Here is a 22,991-nt window from a genome sequence, read left to right as displayed (position 1 = left end):
AAGGAATTGAAATATATTTTCTTGCAATCCCATTCCTTCTGTACATATGTCTAGTGTGCCTAGATCTCATTCAGAATGAGAATTTGAGTCATGGGAGTTAACAACCCTGTGTGGATAGGAACTGGAATATCACTGTCTTGGTATTTTGCTTATAAGTCCTTTACTGATGCCATCAGATCCTTAAGTCAGGCTGCTGAGAGATGCACAACACATTGTCATTTTTCATATATAAGTCAATTAAACACACTAGAAATTGTTTTCCAAATTTTCTCTCTTTTAAAAAAATAATCTCCTATTGTGTGGAAAACAGAAAATTTGCTGTAAGTTGTAATCTTAGTTTAATTTTTTCTCATTAAAATAATCCCACAATCTTTCATGTTACATTTTCCTAGGGTCAAAAGATGCTTTGGGGGAAGTGTAGAAATTATATGACATTGGGATAGAATAGAGATTCACGAATTTGTTACAGATGATTATTGTACTCATTCTACGGAATGAATGAAGTCCCCAAGGAAATAACACCTGAAATTCATTTACTTGAAATAAATATTTATTTCCAACACATAAGCAAAAATTGGTAGCTCAGGGTCAATGTAGTATAATAATTATTAATGAGTTTGAGATCTTTGAAAATCTTGGTTTGTTAGCAAAATTCAAGAGGGCTTTGCTCTTGTACCTTTCTCAGTCAATAGCAGAGAGAATATGAATTAAATTTACACTTCATTAAAGTGAGGGTTGTGATAGACTATCTGCACAATTTGGCGAAACTTGGAAAGTCTAAATTAATTCTGCTGATTTAACTGAGAATCTTTGTATGATAGATAGCCAAAAACAAATAAACCAAAAAAACACTAAACCAGTCCAAAGCAAACCATGGGCTTTGGAAGTGGACAGACATGACTTTGAAACCTAGTTCCATTCTTTATTATCCAAGGACCTTGGATAATGTACTTAGCATCACTGAGCCTTAGGTTCTTATTCTATAAAATAGAGATAATATGAGTTTTACAGAATTGGAAAAATATGCAAAGCTCATAATGTGGTGTCTGGCACATAGTAATTGTTGTTAGAAGTGGGGTCCTGGTAAGCTTTGGAGAATGGAACTCTAGAGGAAGTGAGACCACCTTGGGCAAAGAATTGGTCAAGCCTAGGCTGTATTGACTCCCATACATTCTAGCTCATTTGGTGATTCTGGTGGTAGAGTGTGGGTTCATGTCCCTCCTTGGGCTACTTCAGGGCAGATGTGGCATTGACTTTGAGTGGAGAGTTGGGCTGAGTGCACATGGCCCTCAGATTGTACTGATTAGCTGGTGGTGCTGTGCCAGTCAGTGAGTGAATATAGATAGTTGTCTGACATCCTCTCAGGTGGAGTGTGATAAGCAAAATGCTAGGTGTTTTATCCAAGTATATGCATAAATGAGTCTCTAGGAGTTATGGGTAGAAGACTGATTAGACTAGTCCAGGCCTTTGCCAGATAAATAGCTGCCATTTAAACTTTAAAAAAAGTTTTATTTCCCTTTGTTTATTTGTTTCTAAAATATATGTAGATATGTATATGAATTTGTATATGACCCTCTTTTTAGTTAAATGTTAGCCTAATGCACACACCCATACTCTCTTTATTTTGAAATAATTATGGATTCACAATAAGTTACAAAAATAATACAGAAAAGTCCTCATGCACCCTTCACTCAGTCTCCCCCAATGTTACATCTTATGTAACTTTAGGACAATATCATAACCAGAAAATTGATATTTTATGTTTAGTTCTATGACATTTTATCATGTGTATATTTGTAGTCACCACTATGATCAAGATATAGTGCTGTTACGTCACCCCAAAGATCACCCCAAAGATCTCCCTCAACTAACCACTTCATAGACATTTCAACCCCTCCCTCAAAATCAGCTCTAACCCCTGTGGACCACTAAATGTTTTGTCTCTATAATCTTGCTATTTCACGAATGTTATATAGATACAATCCTACAGAATGTAACCTTTTGAGATTGACTTTTTTTCACTCAACATGATGCCCTTGAGATCCATCCAAGTTGTTGCATCTGTGAATAGTTTGTTCCTTTATATTGCTGATTAGTATTCAGTGTGGATGTTTCAAAATTTGTTTAGCCAGTTATCCACTGAAGGACATTATTGTTATTTCTCGTGGTTGACTATTACATTTAGAGCTATGAACAATCATGGACAGATTTTTGTGTGGACATAAATTTTCATTTCTCTAGGATGAATGTTCAGACATGTAATTGCTAGGCCATAAGTAAGTGATTGCTTAGTTTTGTTTTGTGTGTGTGTGTGTGTGTGTGTGTGTGTGTGTGTTTTTAAGAAACTATCAAACTGTTTTCCAGAGTGGCTGTACCATTCTGCATTCTCATCGGATGTGAAAGATCCAGCTTCTCTGTTTCCTTGCAAGCTTTTGATATTGTCATGATTTTTTTTAGCCATTCCAATAGGTATGTAGTGACTTCTCACTGTTTTTTTTTTTTTTCCATTTTCTAATGATTAATGAGATGACCCCCAAGATCTTCCCCTGATGTACAAGCAATGTATAATTAACCCTCTCTCCTTGAGGGTGAGACCAGTAAATATGAGATTATCGTGGATTGACCTAATCAGATGAGCCCTTTAAGAGAAGGTGAGGTGTCAGAGATATGCTTTTCTGCTGGCCTGGAAGAAAGAGCATGCTGAGAAAGGAGGAGTCCATTTGGCAGGAACCCAAGTGGGAGCTCTAGGAGCTGAAAGTCACCCTGGCTGACAGCCAGTAAAAAAATGGAGACCTCGTTATACAACCAGAAGGAACTAAATTCTGCCAACAACTTCAGTGAGCTTGGAAGAGGGCCCTGAGTCTCAGATGAGATCGCAGCTCCAGCTGACACCCTTATTTCAGCCTGGTGAGACCCTGAGCAGAGTATCCAGCTAACCCCTGGTCAACTAATAGAAACTATAAGATACTAAGCCATTCAGTTTTTGGTGATCCATTATGCAACAAAAAAGATTTTGGCATCGAGAGTGTGGTGCTACTTTTGTGCTCATGTAGATGAGTATTCTGATTACTGGAGCTCACATCTGAGTGTTAGGGGAAGAAAAGGGACATCCGTGCTGTCAGGCACAGTGGCTTGGTAGATTGTCTTCTGGATGTGGAGGCTGCCTGAGGCCCTACTGTGCCTTTCTGGCTCTCGGCTGCCCACTTGCTGTTTTGGTTTCTGGGGACAAACCAAACTGCTGCAGCCCTGCTTAGCACCAGTAGGGGGAGAGCTGTCCAGGTCCGCTGTTTCCAGTGCACTCCCCTGGGTTAGTCACCCGTGATGCAGAGGAGTGCTCTCCAGACTTGTTGATTGATTACTTTTATTTCTGAGCCAGTGTCCCCAATATATATGTATGTATATTTATACCTTTATAAATCATGTACTTGTTACTGTTGAATAAGCTCTGTAACATAAAACCAAGAAAAATAGAAACTTCTAAAAGGTAAGATTTTTAAGAGATTTTTTAAAAGATTAAAAAGTTAGGATAAAAACTATTGAGACAGTAAAAATATTAGTAATTGCCAGGGATTGGGGAGGGGGGAGGGATGAATAGGCAGAGCACAGAGGGCTTTTAGGACAGTGAAACTATTTTGTATACTTCAACAATGGGTACATGTCATTATACATTTGTCCACACCCGTAGAATGTACAGAATGTACAACACCAGGAGTCAACCCAGTTGTAAGCTGTGGGTTTAAGGTGATGAAGTGTCAGTGTGTGACAAATACGCCACTCTGGGTGGGATGTTGATAGTGAGGGAGGTTTTGGGTGTGTAGGGGCAAGGGGTACACAGGAACTTTCTGGGCTGTCTGCTCAGATTTTCTGTGAACCTAAAACTGCTCTAAAAATAAAGTCTATTAGAAGAATTAAATATAATAAAAAATCTATATATGGAAGTCTCCAATTTTTTTTCCATTTTAACTCACTTTGGAGACTGAATACATCCCAGTGGGTATGCAAGACAATAGCTGCTCCTTTTTTTTCATAAAGTAAGAGAGAAAATTTTTATCCTTTGATATGGATTGGCACTGGTATCTTCACTTGGTCCATTTTTTACATTAATGTTTCTACAAAGTATGTTAAGGGAAAGGAAGAAGGACTTTATAATGTGGTAAAGAATGCAGTAAGAATGGTATCCTCACTCATTTATTTACTTTCTTTTGTATGAACTTTTACGTATGCTGTATGATTAGGTCATTTGTGGATTAAATTATTTTATATAGTGTAATCTTTACAGTGGTTTACAATGAGATTAGAAGTAGTCTTTAAATTCTTCTATATAAGGTTTGCTGGAAAAACTGCTTCCAGGTACTCCTGAACTTGAGTATGAATTATGCAATTTTATTTAACAAAAAGAGAGAGTTTCAAATCCATAGATCTTTTTCTTTGATGACAAGTGGCAATCAAAAGCATTCTATCTAGATTATATATTTTTTCTTTTTAACCATTTTTATGGAAGCATAGTTAATTTACAATGTTGTATTAGTTTCAGGTGTACAGCAAAATGATTCCCTATACATACATCCATATATGTATATATTCTTTTTCAGATTCTTTCCCATTATAGGTTATTATAAGATACTGAATATAGTTCCCTGTGCTATACAGGAGGTCCTTGTTGTTTATCTATTTTATATACAAATATATGTATGTGTTAATCCCAAACTCCTAATTTATCCCTTTCTATTCCTTAATAATTCGTCAGTATTCTTGCCAGCTGATAACATTGTTATCAGTCTGACGTCTCTCTCTCCCTCTCTCTCTCACACACACACACACACAGACACAGACACACACACAGACACAGACACACACACACAGACACACACACACACACACACACACACACACAGACACACACACACACACATCCATGCATGCAATTCCCTGTAGTAAAGCAAGGAGGTAGCTGTCAGGCTGCCATTCTGTCCCTGTCCAGTCTTTCCTGTATAACTTTGTACTGGAATGTCATGGTGAATGATGCATTTAGGGAGGGCCAGAAGCCAGGCATTCAAACTGAAGAGTCCAGTTCCAGATCTTAGACTGGCTCTTGGTTGGTAGACATAGTTGCTGTTTGAAGACTACTAGTAACAGATCTTTTAACCCTCATTCTCTGCCATATTCCTCCAGTATAAAATACTGGATTGGAAGCAAGTCTACTAAATGAGTAAATTTTAGATACTGAAGAAAATAATTTATGTTTAATTTGAGGTGCCAAGGAATAAAATTTGATACTGAAAACTATAAGAATATTATTGTAAGACTTTCTTCCTTAAGAAAGACATCTTAAATTGTAACTTTTATTATCAATGGGATGTTTGTTGTTAGGAAGTAAATACTCATTAGTTTCCAAAATTCTTTATGTTTGAAAGAATTTTAATATATTCAATAGGTATAGAATATCTTATATTTAAAATACTTATAATATGTCCCATAACACCCATCAGAAATATTGAATATTTTATGAGTTTAAATAGTAATTTTCCTAATTTGATGTTATTGTCATCATTATAACTAACATTTACTTGAGTGTTACTATGTGTCATATAGTTAGGGTCTTTTCATGTATTAATACTCATTTAATCCCCACAAAATCTTAGTAAGGTAGGAATCATTACCCCCATTTTATGGGGATTTATTATATTTCACATGTTTGATATGTCTGGTATATCTATTTTATATGGTATACTCACTTTATATAGTGTATATAAATGAAGTATATCCATAACTATATAATTTAAAGTAAAATGTCAGAGGTTTTTGCTTCCCAGTTACTTACTGAAAAATATAAATAAAAAATTTACTATTTTGTTGACATCTAGGTCTTATGACATTTTACACTAATTCCTCCTTCTCCTGACATCAGCTTCCCAAGGCACCCACTTTCCCTGAAGTCCAATTTTGAAGTCAGTAAAACTGCATAATATGTACATAAAAAATTATATAAATATTCTAGTCCTCAAGTGACAGTCACCTATTTGTATCTCAGAATTTTTTGTATTCTAAAACATTTATGCTTTTCCTTAAAATAGATAGGTTGTGGAATTTATATAAATTCCATCTTGTTATGTTGATTATAAACACTATAGATTATCTCTAAAACAAAAGGCAGTTTTTATCCAGAAACTGTCTTTTGTTCTGTTTGTCATATAACTGGGTAAGCCCTTCTGAGATGAATGTCTCACTGCATGGTATACTCAAAATCCCAAGGGCCAAAGATGACATAGGATAAATTCACAAATACTGGGCTTGGGAGAGGGTATAGCTCAAGTGGTAGAGTGCTTGCTTAGCATGCATGAGGTCCTGGGTTCAATCCCTAGTACCTCCTCTAAAAATAAACGTAGTTACTTCCCCCTACCAAAATAAAATAATTAAATAATAATTAATTAATAATTAATATAATAATAAAGTGTAAAGCTATTTAAAAATTTTTTAAAAGCATAAAGCTATTTTAAAAAATTTAAAAAATAACAAATACTGGGCTTGCTGTACACAATATTATGCTGCTCTGTCATTGTTTCCTAATGTGAAAAAATATGATGTTTTAATATAGGAGTGAGGTATGTTGTCAAGGGCTGGACTTCAGGAGATTGATAGAGAGGCCATTAGATGCCACTCCCTCCTCCGCCCATGCCCTTACTTTATTCCAGCTGTCATTTTCACTTCTTCTACCAAGTTGGTGCCTCTATTTTATTAAAGAGTTGGATATTTCACTGGCATCTTTTATTACATAGTTTGAATCACTTTTTAATACTGGAAGTTAACATTCTTTATTCTTCAAAAGAGCTGTGGCTTCTTTGAATAGCTTTGCCATTTCACTGACACTACCTTTCAGTTCTGAAGGTTTTCATTTGAGAAGCGTATAGTATATTTTACATACGCTTTACCATGAAACATGCTTTTTGTATTGATTGATGTACCTTTGCTGCTCTGAAAAAAATATCCTATATAGTAAGTATTATACAAAATTTCTTTTGTCTCTCAAATGAAGTACTGCTTTAATGATTTTAAGCATTTCAGATTCTAAATCCTAAGCAAAAAGTAGATTATTATTCTACTCTTTTTAGTGTTATAAAGGGTAATATGTGATTTCTCTTAATACTGCATTGGATATTAGAATTTAGTTATTAAAAGTAGGTCAAGGAAGGAGCCAAAATAATTGTGGCCTTTGTTCCATCCATCATATAAAAATGCAATTATTACTTCTCAAAAAGTATTTTTTTTTAAAGAGAGGTTTGAAGGGATATCATTTATATTGTTTATTCCTTGTAGGATATTATGTATGTGAGAATTCATGAAATGTGTTTCTCCAAATTTAGGAAACAGGATAATTTTTAAAATGTTGAACTTTTTTATCCTTAAATGTTAGAGGCCAATTCTATTATGACTTACATTGAAATAATTATTCAGGACCCTGCTAAAGATAGAAGGGTACTTTCTTTTTTCTTTTTATTAAATAAGCATTTATGCAAGTTTTCATGCCTTTTACACACTTTAGGTCTTTATATAACAAGAACACGTGTATATGAACCACCAATCACAGATTGTCGCATTAAGATATTAGTGGACAATTTGAAAATAAAACAGTGGTAATACTGCAGTGAAATTCACTAGTTTACCATTTTTAGAGGGCTTTTTAAATATTAGATGCGGTGTGGTTGAAGTATTAAGAGAATAGCTTTGTATTAGATTTTTAACTTTTTGATCCTTACAATAGTTTTGGCAGTAAGCGAGAAAACGACCCTTTTCCCCATGTTGTGGAGGGAGGAGATGGGGGCTCAGAGAGATGACATGGCATTGCCCATAAAGCTAAGTAAGTGGCACAGTGAGAACCAGGAAAAAATAGGACTTGTGACTCCTGGTCCACCTCGTCAATGGAGAAGGTAAATGAATGTAAAAGTGGAGAGAGACTTGGCACAGGAAGAAACAGATATGATTTCATAGTTTCTGATTTTTATATACTTTCTATACTTTTGGATATACTTCATTTCTATATACTGTATAAAGTGAGTATACCATGTAAATATATACTTTTGAATATTTTGTGTTAGTATTAGCCATAGGCTTACTTTAATGACTCAAAGTCAGGTGCGTTAGGACATGGGGGATGTTCCCAAACATGAGGTCGTATTGTGCTTACTTAGTATTGGGCGATAGATTTCACTTTTGCGTACTCTGTCTTTTTATGCCTACAGCTATGCTTTTGCTTCTTTTTTTGACTTGAACAAAGTATGGTTAATAATTTGTTCATTACAGTGTTAAGGTTATATTTTCCCAGATATCTTCTGCCTTTCCTATAAGGTATTTTTTGCCAAGTTGAATATGCCTATTTAACTTGTGGTATTTCATCTTGTCTGGTTTTTCATTCATTTGTTCATTCATTCACTCATTCATTCGTTCAGTTGGTCATTTGTTCAGTCAGTCTTTCACACCGTCCCTGAAGATACAGACATGCTTAGGCACAGTATCTGGCCCTCGGAACTCTTTAGTGTAATAAAAATAAACGTGTAAACCAATACATGTCTGCTAATGTGATAAATGCAATAGCAGAAGTAAGCATGAGGGACCCAGAATAGAACTTAACACTGCTTTTGGGCTCTAAAGAGTCTTCTTGAAAGAGGTGGTTTCTGAGCTGGATTTTTGAGGGCAAATAAGAATTTGTTAGGCAAAAAGGTGTGGCTTTTCTTGCTTTTGACTACAAATGACTCACCTACTTCTGCTTCTCAGACAGTGTGTATGTTGTTTCTTTTTTGTTCATCAGATTCTTATTTCATATGCATTCAGAATTGCCCAAATATCTATTTTCTTAAAGCTTTCTCAAACCAGACTCTTCAGATTCAATATAACTTGGAAGTTCTCAGACTGTCTACCATTGTACTAATTTGTGGCTGTGGTTGGAACGTGTTTTTCTTGGAAATAATATAACATTATATTTAAATATGTCTTTGAAATGTTTGATTTTACTTTGCTATATTTGAAGTATTTGGAAAGACTTTTTGAAAAGGTATAATAGTATTTTTGGACTTAAAATTCACCACAGCTTGCTTTAGAAGAAAAAGCCTATAAAATATGATTAAACTGTAATTCAGAGGCCCAGCAATCACCCAAACATTATACTGTTTAGGAGAGAGAAAAAGTTACCAGCACTTCCTTGTGTTATTTATTTTATTATATCTAGTATAATGCAAGGGCATTCCTCTGTTACATGAATGAAAGTAATTTTGCTTTTCTTACAATATAAGAATCACATTATTTACTGTTAAAAATCACAGGATTATTTCAGCTCCTTTTGTTTCAAACCATTTGTTTTTTAGGTGGGTTGAAAATTTTACCAAGTTTATTTTGAAATGTCTTGTATTCTATCCATTGTGTGTCTTAAGATTGAAATTTAGGTCAAATTACAACTTGAATTTAACTTTACAAAGAAAATAAGTGTGCCATCTTTAAAAACTGCATTCTAAATTTTAAGCACAATAGATCAAAGTACACCTTATTTAAATAAATACACTGGAAGAGGTCTCAATTATTTTCTCCCAAACTTTCTTAAAATAGTCACTGTTCTCAATACAGAATGTGAGGTTTAGCTTTATTATTTTAAAGAAAGATGAAAAGTTGTTTATTTTAAAATTTTAATGATTTTGCTTTCAAATTATGGAAATTCTCCCTTGGGAACAGCTTTATTTGAATTGTATGTGACATTATTTTTATTTCTTAAGGCTATGATTAAAAGTTTCATCGATGTCTACCAGCTTGCAAGCAACAGAATTGCTACATTAGAAAAGGAAATGACATCTCATCGAAGTCACATTGCAACCTTGAAATCAGAACTTCACACAGCTTGTTTACGTGAAAATGAAAGTTTACAATCAGTAAGTCCAGTGTTTTTTCTTCTTTGAATCTTGAGTCACGTTTACATTCATGTTTTTATTGTTCATAAGATCACTCGCCAGTATATATAATTTAGGGTAAATGATCAATCAAGCAAGATAAAATTATTAAGTGTGGAGAAAATTTTGAAGGAAGAAAAGCAATTAATTTTTCTATTGTATCATGTGCAAAGATATGCACATTGTTATCAATGCTAAAACACTACATCAAGATTCCTTTGTGTTTGGCAGTGCAGCTGACAGTTGGATTTGGCAGTATGCATAGTTAAAGCTTGCAACTGTCTGAAGATTCAGTTGTGTCCCATTAAGATAGAATATTATTAATTATGCGTATAACCAAAATGGTAATTAGAACATGTGATTATTCTCTGTAGAAAACTAGACTTATCCATAATACATGCCTAGCTAAAGATGCATGTTGTGATTCATCTATATGATTAAAATTCAGTTTCAGCAGTCATTTTATGTCTTAAAATTTTAGCCCATGATGAAATTTGGGCTCATTTAAGACTAAACAAAATTTTCTACATTTGAAATATGTGTTTGGAGAGTATCAAAAATGAACACATTTGTGACATGAAGGAACAAAATACACATTTAAACTTTTTTCTCAAAAGCCAGCTATATCAACAGTGAAGTTCAGGGGGTTACCGATAACTGGAATATCTTTTTTTTCTTTTTTTGATTTGATTAGAATGGATCAGGGTGACTTGTAAGGAAAAACAGTATCATTTTGCTATTCAGATATTGACTAATTTCCAATGATAGATTCAACTGAAAAAGAGTCATCATGAAAGCAGATAGATGCATAGCTGTGGTTTGGTTCTTCAGCTCCTTTGGGTCTTAGCTTCAATGTCAGCTTCCCAATGAAAGCTTTATCACTATGGTATTTAAAATTGCAACCACCAACCCTCTCCCATCCCACAAACCCGTCTCCTTCTCACCCCCACGTTGCCTATATACTTTATGCCTTTCTTGCTTTATTTTGGTCACTAGAGCACTTACCAGTTTACATATATTTTATTTATTTGCTTATTTTCTGCTTGCTGCTTACCCTCATAGAATATAAGTTCCATAAAGACAAGCAATTTAGGGTATTTTCTTCATTGCTGTAAAGTCACTGTAGTACTGAGAGCAGTCTACCCAACAATAGGGGCTCAACAAATGGTTACTGAATGAAAAATACTAGTACTTTATCCAATAAATGAACAAACCAATTATTTGGAACCTGAGATGTGAGTTAAGTTGAGTTCAATTTTTAAAATTACTTTGTTAATTTTTTAATGAGAGAGTAGTAAATTTGACCTCAAGTAAGAGAAATTAAAACAAAGAAACCTTTATAAAGATTTTAATAAGTATTTGGAATATATTCTAGCCTTTCTCTGGAGTATATTTACATTTCTTCCTGCTAACTCTCTGATCCCATTGATTAATACTACATTATACTGTTTAGATTGTATCAGCTGTTGTTTTTGTTACTGTTATTCATATAAAAATAATTACTTATATTTTAAGAACAGTCAAACTCGGTAGGGTGAACTGTGCCCCCATGGGTTCAAAAATGGAGATGTGCTTAATGTATCTCACTATTATAATAAAATGTCACTTCTCAGCCTTTTGAACAGACACTCAGGAGATACTCATCATCTTATTTGTAAGAGGAGGTTTACACTGGCAGTGATTCTCAAAAGGGAACATGTGTGATGTGAAAGGTTTCCCCACGGGATTCTGATGTGTCCTTGCAGGATACTGCTGCCCAGTCCCATGTGTCTGTGGTGTGTTTGCACTCCAGTTACTTCCATTCGTTGAGAATCAGTATTTTTAAAACACTAAAAAATTTGTACAATAATTTTTATTTTTCAAGACATTTATATATGCATTTTCTAACTTGAACTCCTTCAGAACTCTCTGAGGGAGGTTAATCTTTTTATTTCATAGATGAGATACAGTTGAGTTTGGTAGACAAGAGCATGGGCTTTGGAATTATATCCACTAGAAGTGCAATCAAGTATAAATAATAGAAAACTTGACTCATGACTTAAGAAAAAACATGTTTTTTTCTCATACAGTAAGAAGTCTAGAAGTAGGTGGCTATTGTGATTAGTTTAGTGGTGCAAACTTCTCTATAATATCTCTGCTACTCCCTGATTGTCTTAAGACAGTAGCCCACTCTAGGATCTGCAGTCACATTCACGTCGGAGGAATGGGATGGCCCACAATATCTGTGTTTTATATGTATATATATATATATATAATAAAGCATTGGAAGGCTTTCCATTTAAAAAATATTTAAATATTTATAGCATACATTTGTTATATAAGTATTTAGAGATTTTAATATAAATTTAATAGATAATAGATATTAAGTATGTATTTAAATGTTTATATATTTTTTAAAAAAAGCCTTCCAAGGAAGTTCCAAATATATTTCCACTTACATTCCGTCAGCTGGAAATGGGTCATGTGGCCACCCTGAGCTATGAGTCAAGGGACAAGGGAATGAAGAAGGAATGTATATTGGGTTAACCAGTTAATGGTATGTGCTGTAGAAGTCAGATAAATCCAGATTCAAATTCACATTCTGTCAGTTGGTGATCACCTGGCCTGGGTCTCAGGTTTTTCATCTGTAAAATGGGGACAATGATAATACTCCCTAATAGAGAAGTTGGGAGGTCTAGTGAGAAGTGTTAAAGTACTTTGGACTTTTCCTTGCATTTAATGAGTAGTCCAAAAACAGTTAGCTATTATTTTTTATCACTATTATCTGGATAGAAAGTAATTGGATTGCACTGCAGGACAAAATTATTTACCAGCCTAATATCTTCCACTGCAAACCTCGTCATTTTGTTCTACTTCCTACTGTAGCCCTGAGCATGTAACTCCTGCTCTGTGATCACCAGCAGTATATTCCCATGGCTGAGCTCTCTGCACTTTCTGCAGCCAGTCTTCCCCTCTTTTCATAGACATATTCTTGAAAAGTAGTCTATATTTTTCTTCTTGTATATGCTCATTCTACTGAAGCTATTTTCTTAAAGGTCACCAATAATTTTCTGTTTGCTCTGCTTATCCATTAGTTCCTTCTCATCTCTTTTAATTTTTCTGTGATGTATGAGGCTTTACCTACTTTCTTCTTTAAATACTTACCTCCTTTGTTTCACTTGTTATCGATTTTTCTTTGTTGGCTCTCCAGCCTCTGCTTACTCGAGCTCTGCCTTCTTTGTATTATTGTTTGTTAGTTTTTTTCTTTATCCATTTGTTTAATATTTATTCAGCATCTACTCTGTAGCAGGCTCAGTTCTGCTCCTGGGGATGTCATGTGAACCAAAATAGACAATCCTTGCTCTCATGAACTTAAAATCTAACAGTGGAATTAATTATTTTTCATGTAATCACACTAATTAATGTATAATTACTAACCAGGATAAGTCCATGGAAAGAAAAGAACCTAAATGTATAGGAGTTTATGAACAAATGAGCCTGCCTTAGATTGAGGTATGAGTAAAGCCTTTTCTGGGCTAGTGATGCTTGAGCCAGTATCTGAAGACTGGGTAGGAGGTAACCAGGGGTGGAAGAGAGTAGTGTTCCAGATCAGAAGGAGGGGAGTGCGGACAGCCACAAAGGCTCTGTGGATTGAAATTGAGAAAGACCACTGTGACTGGAATAAAGAGAGCAAAGGCAAAGTGGTCTGAGATAATAGTGGTCTGGAGAAAAGGGCAGAGGTCAGACTTTGTTATCTTTGCTTTAAGAACGGGGGGGAGAGTCATGGAAAAACTTTTTCAAAAAGGAGTGATGTGCTCAGATTTGCATTTTTAAAAAGATCACTTTGACTGTAGTGTGAAGAAACAATTGAATGTGAAGAACATGAGGTAGAGGTTTGTCAGAGAAGTCCTAGGTTTTTTGCTTTTGGAAATGGATAAATGACCTCGTTTACTTAGAAACATTGAAACAGGAGGGGCTATTGTGAGTTTAATTTGGGGTATGTTAATTTTGAGGTGCCATTGAGACACCCACCTGGAGATGTCAAGAAGGCTGCTTGAATTGGAATTCAAGCAGGATGCCAAGCTGGAGATACAAATTTCAAGTCATTGTTATACAAATATAACTTGAGGCTGTTAATAAGACTAAGACTACATAGAGATGGTTTATAGAAGTGAGAAGGGAAAAAGGCCTAAGAATGAAGCTTGAAAAACTCCAGCATGTAATACTTGAGTAGAAGAGGATATGGTTGGAAAGTAAGCTATGAAGGAACAGGCAGAGGGAAGAGGAAAACCAAAAAAGTATGATGCCATGAGAATAGAGTATTTTAAGAAGATGACATGTAAATAGTCTCATATACTGCTGAAAATCAAGTGGAATGAGGACTGAAAATGGCCTCTGGATTTAGTGCATGGAAGACCTCGGTAACCTTTAGCAAAGTCTTTTTTAGCAAGAAGTGGAGAAATGAATGGGAGTTGGCCCCCCCAAAAAGTGAATTTAGACATCTCTCTCAAAGATTTAGCTATTAAATGTGAAAAATTGGAGTAGAGTGTTTAGAGGATTCAGGGAATTCTGCTTTAATATGGGAGTGACTTGAACATGTTTCAATATTGTCTTAAAATAAGACTCCAGCAGTCTGGTGTTGGCCCCTGTTGACTATACTGTCCATTTTTATAATTTCACTTACCACCTTTTCACACTCCAGCTTTGTTTTGGCTAATATTTGCATGATCTATCTATTCCCACTCTTTTCTTTTAACCAATGTTTTATATTTACAGTGGGCCTCTTGTAGAAAGATGTAGTTGTTTTTGTTTTATTTATCCATTTGATGATCTCTGGCTTTTACTTGGGTGTTTAGACCATTTACATTTAATATAATTACTGATATTTTTGGATGTTTGTCTACCACTTTATTTTTTTTTAATGTGGACAAAGGTGACACCACGATCTCTGCCTTTTTGGATTCCTCTTCTAGCAAGGAAATGGTCACATAAGCAAATCATAGAAATAGCATATATAAAGTCTGTGGGAACATAGATGAGGGTGGAGTTCATCCTGCCTAACATTGACAGAAGAAAGTACTGAGAAGGTGAAGTGTTTGTGGGACTCTTTGAAGAATGTGCAGCAATTTGATACTTTGTTAAGGGGGAGAAGCAGTCAAAATATTTACTTCATTTTGTTTTGAGGAATAGACCTTATGGATAATACATATATTTAATGAATTAAATTATATAATGAGTTTTTGTGTATAATAAAAAAGGTATTGTTACTTTAGTTTCATTCTCCCTCAATTAAAGACATCTAGGTCACACAACAGCCTGTACCCCCTGGAGCCCAAGACTACTTGTAACAGTCACTTCAAACTCTACCTTCATATGTTTCCATTCCATTCTTGCACCATCCAATCCCTGCTTCTTACTTGATACCCTGATTTGATTCTGCCTCTGACCGTTTAGCTTTTGATGTTCTTGTTTGGTCTCTCTAGGATTTGTTATTTTGGGCCATTCTGGAAACTCTATTACTGGGTCCTCAGATGAACTAGTTTTCTCCTGCAATACCCACCCCACCTACCATTGCCTCCTTTCCCTCATGTGAGGCTTTAGAGTCAGGCAGGCCTGGGGGTGCTTTCTGACACAGTTGTTTATTGCCCACACAACACTCTTAAGTATCAAGTTCTATATCTGTAACATGTAAATGAAATTGCCTACCTTTAGGACTGTTGTGAGGATTAAGCAATCTGGCATATTGACAGGTGCTCAATATATTTTGGTTCGCTTCACTATACATAAAAATTTTTCTGGTAGTTATGTATATTTCCTTTAGCTAAGCTATACGTGTAGCTTTAAGAAATACATGTAGGCATGAGGAAATCATTTTATGAGTAGGCAAAAGAACTAAAACAGCCCTTAAATCAGTGCTTTTAGCACATACTAAATACAGTATTAATGTTCGTTGTTGTTGTTATCACTTATTTAATGAACTGAGGACAGTCAGTATATGCTCATTTCTGTATTTTCCCCACCATTTCACTGGATGGGAATAAAAAATAAACATTCATTATTAATAAAAAACTTAATATATCATGACGTTGTAATGCATAGAAAGAGACTGGTCATATTGCAGATGTGAATAGTCATCTTTAAAAGTTTTGTCCCTCTTTAGATGACATTTTCATTTTTTGTTCAGCAACATGTAATAGTAATGCTGGAGTTCATCTAAGAGTTCTCATCAATTGTACACTTGCCAGGACTTTAACATTTCCAGTATGTTGGTCTTTGACCCATTAACTTTGGGCTGTGCTAGAGCTTTTATCTTGAGTAATAGTAACCAGAAAGGGCTTTGAGTAAAGAGCTTTTGAGTACCTTACAGCCCAGTAGAGAACAGTACAGCAGTCAGAACCAATTACTTGTGGGTGTTCGGAGACCGGCACACCCACAGTTGTGGAGAAACACATATTTCAGTATGTGAAACACTTAATGCCAAACCCAAATACTTTGCTGTGAGTTATGATGCTTCAAGCTATAGTGTCGATTTGCCTCATTTCCATTGTATGTTTAAGCAGTATGTTTTTAATTCTACAGTACTTTATTTGTGAGAAAATAATAAGTTACAAATCAGAGGAACATTATGTTTAGTATATTGCAGGAGAAAGATCTTTGCATCATTTTTCACATTATGTCAGATTGGATGGCTGTCAAGTGGTATTATATAGTCAATAAACCTGAAAGGTTTAGATATTTTGGTTCAGTTAAGATAAAAAAAATGAGAATCCCCTTTTTTTAAGTTCCCCAAATTTTTGTCCCATTTATTTTTATTACACTTTCTTGAGAGAGGAAGTATTGTTTGTTAGTATTAGTGTTGTATGGATAAAAAAACTGACGGAATTTAAGTAACTTATTCTAGGTAAAATGCTTTCATAATCTTTCAGATACTTTATCTGAGTTGATTCCTGTTGTTTATTATTGAGGTTTTTAGCCCTTCAAGAAAAATAATTTTTAATAATGAGCCATAAACCAAGCCATAATTGTAGAGACAGGCTCTCCGGTGCATTTCAATGGTATAAAATAGTACAGATTCTCGAGTCTTGCTCCCAAGTTGTTAATTAGACCCCAATCACATTAGAACAGGGCCTCTGATTTCTTACCTCGTGCTTTCCTCTGAGACTGCAGTGTGGATTAAAACAAGTCTCTGCTATCATGGCCCTTCAAGTATAGTGGAGACTACAACTACTACACAAATAATTAAAAGAATGACATTGAAGTGGAATCACAGATGCTATGAGAGCACGTAACTGGGGGATCTAACCTTGGCTTGGGGTGGTCTAGGTGAAGAATTGAGGTCTTAGCTGAGAAAGGGAATATTAGTAGGAATTGACAAGGGAAAGCATGGGATGCTGAAGGGATGGAAAGACATCTAGGTGACTAGAACAGCATGAATCAGGTGGAGGATGGTGAGAGATGAAGGAAACTTGGGGAGGAGCATTGTGCCCATTAGCTGTGACTTTCAGCTTTCTGAGAACCCCTCTGACTCATATGTCTCCATTAACTGTGCTAGAAAACACGTGCTCCCTTTGCTTTATGTAGTTACTCTTCCCAACCACATTTTTTGTTTGTTTTTTGTTTTCTATTTTGTCTCGAAATTCACTGACATTGGTTGTCATAACAACACTTGTTTTACCCTTGTGCTAAATACTGCTTACTTAGGTGTTCATTAAGTTCTCCTGTATTTTTATCATGAGGTCCAGCTCTGGCCTTTGGAAACTAACAGAGTTAAATAAGGGAAACAAAAATATCAAAAGGTGGGAAAGCTCAGTCAACATGCAAACATTTTCCTTCATCCTTGACATAAACTTCCAAACTTTTAAAGTTTCTCATAGTCCAGAAACTCAAGCTTTTTGTGTATAGTAAATAGGGACCTAGAGATAATAATGTGTATACCACTGGCCTTACAGCTCCCTTCTAGCCTTTTGGTTTTTGTGTGATGCAGTTTAAGAGGAACCACCTTCACTTATCTGGTTAGTGACTATAGGGGCATGATACCATAAAATTTTTATTTATATAAGTATATAAATATAGTTTATCTAAGTATATATAATTTATATTTGTCATATAAATATGTACTTTTATAATAAACATTTAATATCAGATACATTTTTATATATGTATACATATATTTATGTGTAATAAATATATGTTTATATAATTCTACTCTTCAGTGATGAAATATTACAAGGGTGGAGCAGGGCATAGCAAGAATGAAAATTTCAAACTCTGATCATTGTAATCAATTAGTAATTAAGTTGTAGAAAGTAGAGATGGTAATTTGACAGTCTAATGCTCTAAATATTCCTACCAGTTTTTCAGAGTGGTGGTGACTAAATATGCTGTATCTCTTCTATTTTATTTTTCTTACTAAATCAAGTTCTTTGAAGGCTTCAGTTGCCTGCTAGATTTTTGGAAATCTCCACTTTGATTTTCTGCAAAAACCTCAAACTCACCGAGGTCCCAAACTGAATTTATTATCTGACTCTACCAGTCCCGTTTTCCCAACCTGTGCTTTCCCTCCATTCCCTAGCTCCAACATAGCTGTTCACCTCCCAGCCCAAGGGAGCACCCTTAAATTTGTTCTACTTTCCCTCTACCAACAATATTTAGTCAGTTGCTAAGTCTTATTGTTTCTATCACCACAGATCTCTTAGAGCCAGTCTCTCCTTTCTACCTTTCACATTAAGGATTCCCTGGGCTATTGCCATGGTATTCCAGTGAGGTTCCCCATATGCAGATTTTCCCCTTCCATCTTGCCTGCCACATTAGTGCCCAAGTTATCTTTCCAACACACAGATAAGGTCAGACCCTAGCTTGACCCAAAACATATTTTGGCTCTGCACTTTCCTCGTGATAAATTGAAAATTCTTTATCATTGACATCCAGACATATCCTGACTCCATCTGGTTTTTAATTCACCTCTCAGCTGGCAGAAGTAAGCGTTCCCTTTGTTATGCTCATTTATCACTGTATTTACCTGTTGGAGAACTATATAGTAGTCTGACTTACATAACCAGTTAGTTGTGTATGTATATTACCGTATCATGAGTCTGTGAGGGATATCATATTCATTATTTTTATAATCCATTATAATGACCTCAACTCAATAAATGCTGGTTGATTTGAATTGAAATTAATGGCAAGAGCAGTCCTTCAGTAATACTTGTTCAATATACACTTGTCATGGCACTTTGCACAAACCATAGTTCTACCTCAAATTTTTTCCACACAAAATTGTCTTAAGTTAAAAACTATATTTCATATATTTCTCTAGCAAATCATTAATGTGGATGAAGAGGATAGTCTATATATTATTAGGCCAACATAAAATTTTAAGTAAATACTTTCAAGTAATATAAATTGTATATTTCTTCTCCTCTTTACTGCTCTTCCTAAAAAATCCCCCCAAATCCAAAAAACCCAAAACTAAAAATTATTTGTGACAATGAAGAACATTCTTTTCAGTATACACTTAAATAATTTTAAACTTTGTCAGATTTTTTGAGGCCCCTGACTGTATATTTTACCCATAAAGACATAAAATGACCAGTGTGATATCTTCTACTCACATGGTGGGTACTCAACTCAGTAAATGTTTGTCGATAATGGTGCTATATCAAATTAAAATTAATTGTTCTTTGGCCTAGAGTATGTGAGACTTACTTTAGAACTAGAAGTGTACTTTAGATAAATCGCTAAAAAGCTTATTTTCAAAAATGTATTTCCTTGAACTCTTACTTCACACTATATATAAAAATTAACTCAAAATGGATCAAAGATCTAAATATAAGACCTAAAATTCTTAATGAAAAACAGATACAAATCTTCATGAGCTTGGATTTGACAATGGATCTTAGATATGACACTAAAAGCATAAATAACAAAAGAAAAAATAGAGCTCATCAAAATTAGAAACTTCTGCATTAAAAAACACCCCCCAGAATGGGAGAAAATATATATAACTCACGTATCTGATTAGGGTCTAATATGTAAAGCACTCATACAACTCAACAACAAAAAGACAAACAACCTAATTTTGAAATGGGCAAAGGACTTGAACAGACACTTCTTCAAAGAAGATATATAGATGATCAACAAACACACGCAAAGATGCTCAATACCATTAGTCATTAGGGAAGTGCAAGTCAAAATCACAGTGAGATACCACTTCACACCTACTGTTAATGCCATGAAACATTTTTTCAAAAAATAATAGAAAATATCAAATGTTCATTGCAACACTATTCATAATAGCCTAAAGATGAAAACAACCTAAATATCCATCAGTTGATGAATAGATAAACAAACGTAGTATATTGAGACAATGGAATGTTATTCAACCATGAAAGGGAATGAAGTACTGATACATGTTATAACATGAATGTACTTTGGTAACATTGTACTAAATGGAAGAAGCCAGACTCAAAAGGCAACATACTATATGATTGCATTTGTATAAAGTTTCCAGAATAGATATATTCTTCTCCATGGAGATAGAAAGCAGATTAGTGGTTGACTGGGGCAAGGCAGAGGGGGAGAAGGGAATGGAGAATGACTGCTTAATGGGTATGGAATTTACTTTTGGGGTGATGGAGAAGTTGTAGAGGTAAGATGGTGGTGATGATTGCACAACATTATGAATGTACCTGATGCCACTGAATTGTACACTTTAAAATTGTTAACGTGGTAAATTTTACGTTGTGTGTGTTTTGCCACGTGAAGCCATCTTTCTTTTAGTTCTTGGATGGTATTGGATAGGCAGCTAGATTGTTGCTTACACAGAATGGCAATGTATTGTACTGGAAAGTAGCGTGACAGAGTCAGAGGAAACTTGGATTTAGAACAACCTCTGTTATCAACTCAACACAAAGCTTTGGGAAATAAATCACACAAGTTCTTGGTCTTGGTTTTCCTGGCTGTAAAATGAAGGGTTTCAACTAGATGAAATCTAAATTCCCTCTCAGCTCAAAAATTCTTTGACTGAAGTTACAGATACTGATTTTTAATACTTAGAGTCTAACCATGCTTTGTTTTGTTCTTGCTTCAATTTACAGTAAAATGAATGTGTGTTTCTAAACTTGTAATAATCATAATTATATTTTGAATTTGGTTATATTCAACACCAGTAACCCATTTGCAAATGTATACCAGTAATATAAATCTCACAATATAACTTGTAACTAGGTAGTCAGAAAGTCCCCAAAGTAATCTGAAAATGTATTAGCATTACTTGTGAGGAGTATTTCCTTTTCTTATGCAAAGTTTTTTTGATATTTAATATGTTAGGAATGTGAACTTTTAACTTGTCAAACTATTGTAACATATTTGAAAATTATAGTAATTTGATTAAAATGTTGCCTATAAGGCAAAAAGGTTTGGTTAATAGAATCCATATGTAATTAAAATGCAGAACTAAATGTAATCAGACTCCAGTGACTAGTGCCTTCATATTGATAGTTTTACAGTGGCCTCTGGGGTTGAAAGTTGAAATGTTACAGAACGCAACAACATTGCAGAAAACAACCTCTGCTGGCAATTTAGCTGTTTTAAAGACATCCACAGGGTTTCTTGATAAGATGTGAATATCACATCCTAGATTTTCATCATTTTAGGAATATCTTCTGTTGGCAGGTGGTAGAAACACATGACTCGTGTGCCGGCGGAGAACCACCCTCTATAGCACTATTATATAAACAACCCGAGATGAAGGTCCTTGCTATGAGCCAAGCCATGGCCTTCTTTTTTTCTTTTTTAATAACAAAGTTGCTTAATCTGGGTGAATTCATTTGAATCATATGAAAGTTATAGACACAACACTATACACCAAGCCACAAAAAAAGTTAGAAAAAAATTTTTCCTGAACTTAAAAAAATTATTTTCTCTGGACAGTTTTAAGAGTCGACATCCTGTGTTAGAGTTCTCTAATCATCACCAGCACAATTTACAATCAGAACACACAGAGAGCCAGTTTAGACCAGCTCATCTGTTGATCTTGGCAGAGACCCTTCATCTCTCTGCGTGCAGCTGCCACTTGAGAGTTGGGGGACTCAGCAGAGAGCCAGAGGAGGGTGGGGTGCAAGGCTGGTCAAGGCATGAACACATAGGCCTGCTTCATTTCAACAGTTGTATGTTACTTAAAAAAAAATAGTCCTTTTATTTTACTGCCCCCCCCCCCATTTAACCTGAAATTAAACGAGGACCTCTCATGAGCCACTGCACTCCAGGCATAAGAAATTGTAATGTCTGGCTTCCAGAAACTGTCCCGTCAAAATGTGCTTCTGATTAGGTGGCTTAATTACAGCTGTGAAAACAATGTTGATTTAGGCCTCAAGATTCCAGGGCATGTCAGCCGTTATTAGCTAACCTTGGACTGAGTCCACCATTTTAAAACTCTGTACCACTAAAGTCACCCTCCTTGACAACTTTTTATTTAAGCAGAAAAGTTGCCAGAAGCAACACATTTTTATGCAAAATATTGTTCGATGCACAGTTTCAACTGTAGCACCATTAGTAGTCATTAAGGAGATGGTTAACTTTGTACTTTATCAAGAACAAGGAAGTTCTGTTTGTAAAAACAGTAAGTTTTGAATAGTATTTTTAAAGGGTTGACTGACATAAGAATTAATTTTAATTCCTTTAATTCAGTTTTATTTCAAGTCCAGCATGTTGGTTTAACCACCCAATTTTATTACACCTAAATTTTCCTGACAGTTTCATTTGCTGTTAGGAAATAAAATTGCAATTTTTTTCAACATGGGAAATAATGGCTAGTTTTTAAAACGTTGTATTTGAAACTTCCCTTGCCTCAAGCTGGTTCAGACACAACCTCAGTTTACTTTTGGAAGGAAACGGACCTCATTAAATAGTTTTTAATATTTTAATATAATATATGTATGTTTTTTCATAGTGAGAAAGCTTATTAGACTCTTGTATTTACACCTGCAGGGGAAATAAGAGTCTTAATAATTAGATTGTTCCAACACTGTGGAATTTTCAACACAATTGCCACTGATCATACATATTATAGCTACATATCTAAAG

General features: G+C 34.9%; 1 protein-coding gene across 13 annotated transcripts in view; it reads left to right on the top strand.

Moving 5' to 3' along the window:
* The window catches only part of CCDC171 (coiled-coil domain containing 171), a 388,533-nt gene that overhangs the window by 221,039 nt on the left and 144,503 nt on the right, over positions 1–22,991 (top strand). For all 13 annotated transcript variants that reach the window (XM_074361538.1, XM_074361540.1, XM_074361545.1 and 10 more), the window contains one exon: positions 9,759–9,911. In XM_074361538.1, coding sequence (XP_074217639.1) covers positions 9,759–9,911 — 153 coding nt within the window. The remainder of the gene's footprint in view (positions 1–9,758; positions 9,912–22,991) is intronic.

The sequence above is a fragment of the Camelus bactrianus genome, chromosome 4, assembly GCF_048773025.1.
Source record: "Camelus bactrianus isolate YW-2024 breed Bactrian camel chromosome 4, ASM4877302v1, whole genome shotgun sequence".
NCBI classification, from domain to species: Eukaryota; Metazoa; Chordata; class Mammalia; order Artiodactyla; family Camelidae; genus Camelus; species Camelus bactrianus.
This window is presented reverse-complemented; position numbering and strand designations above follow the sequence as displayed.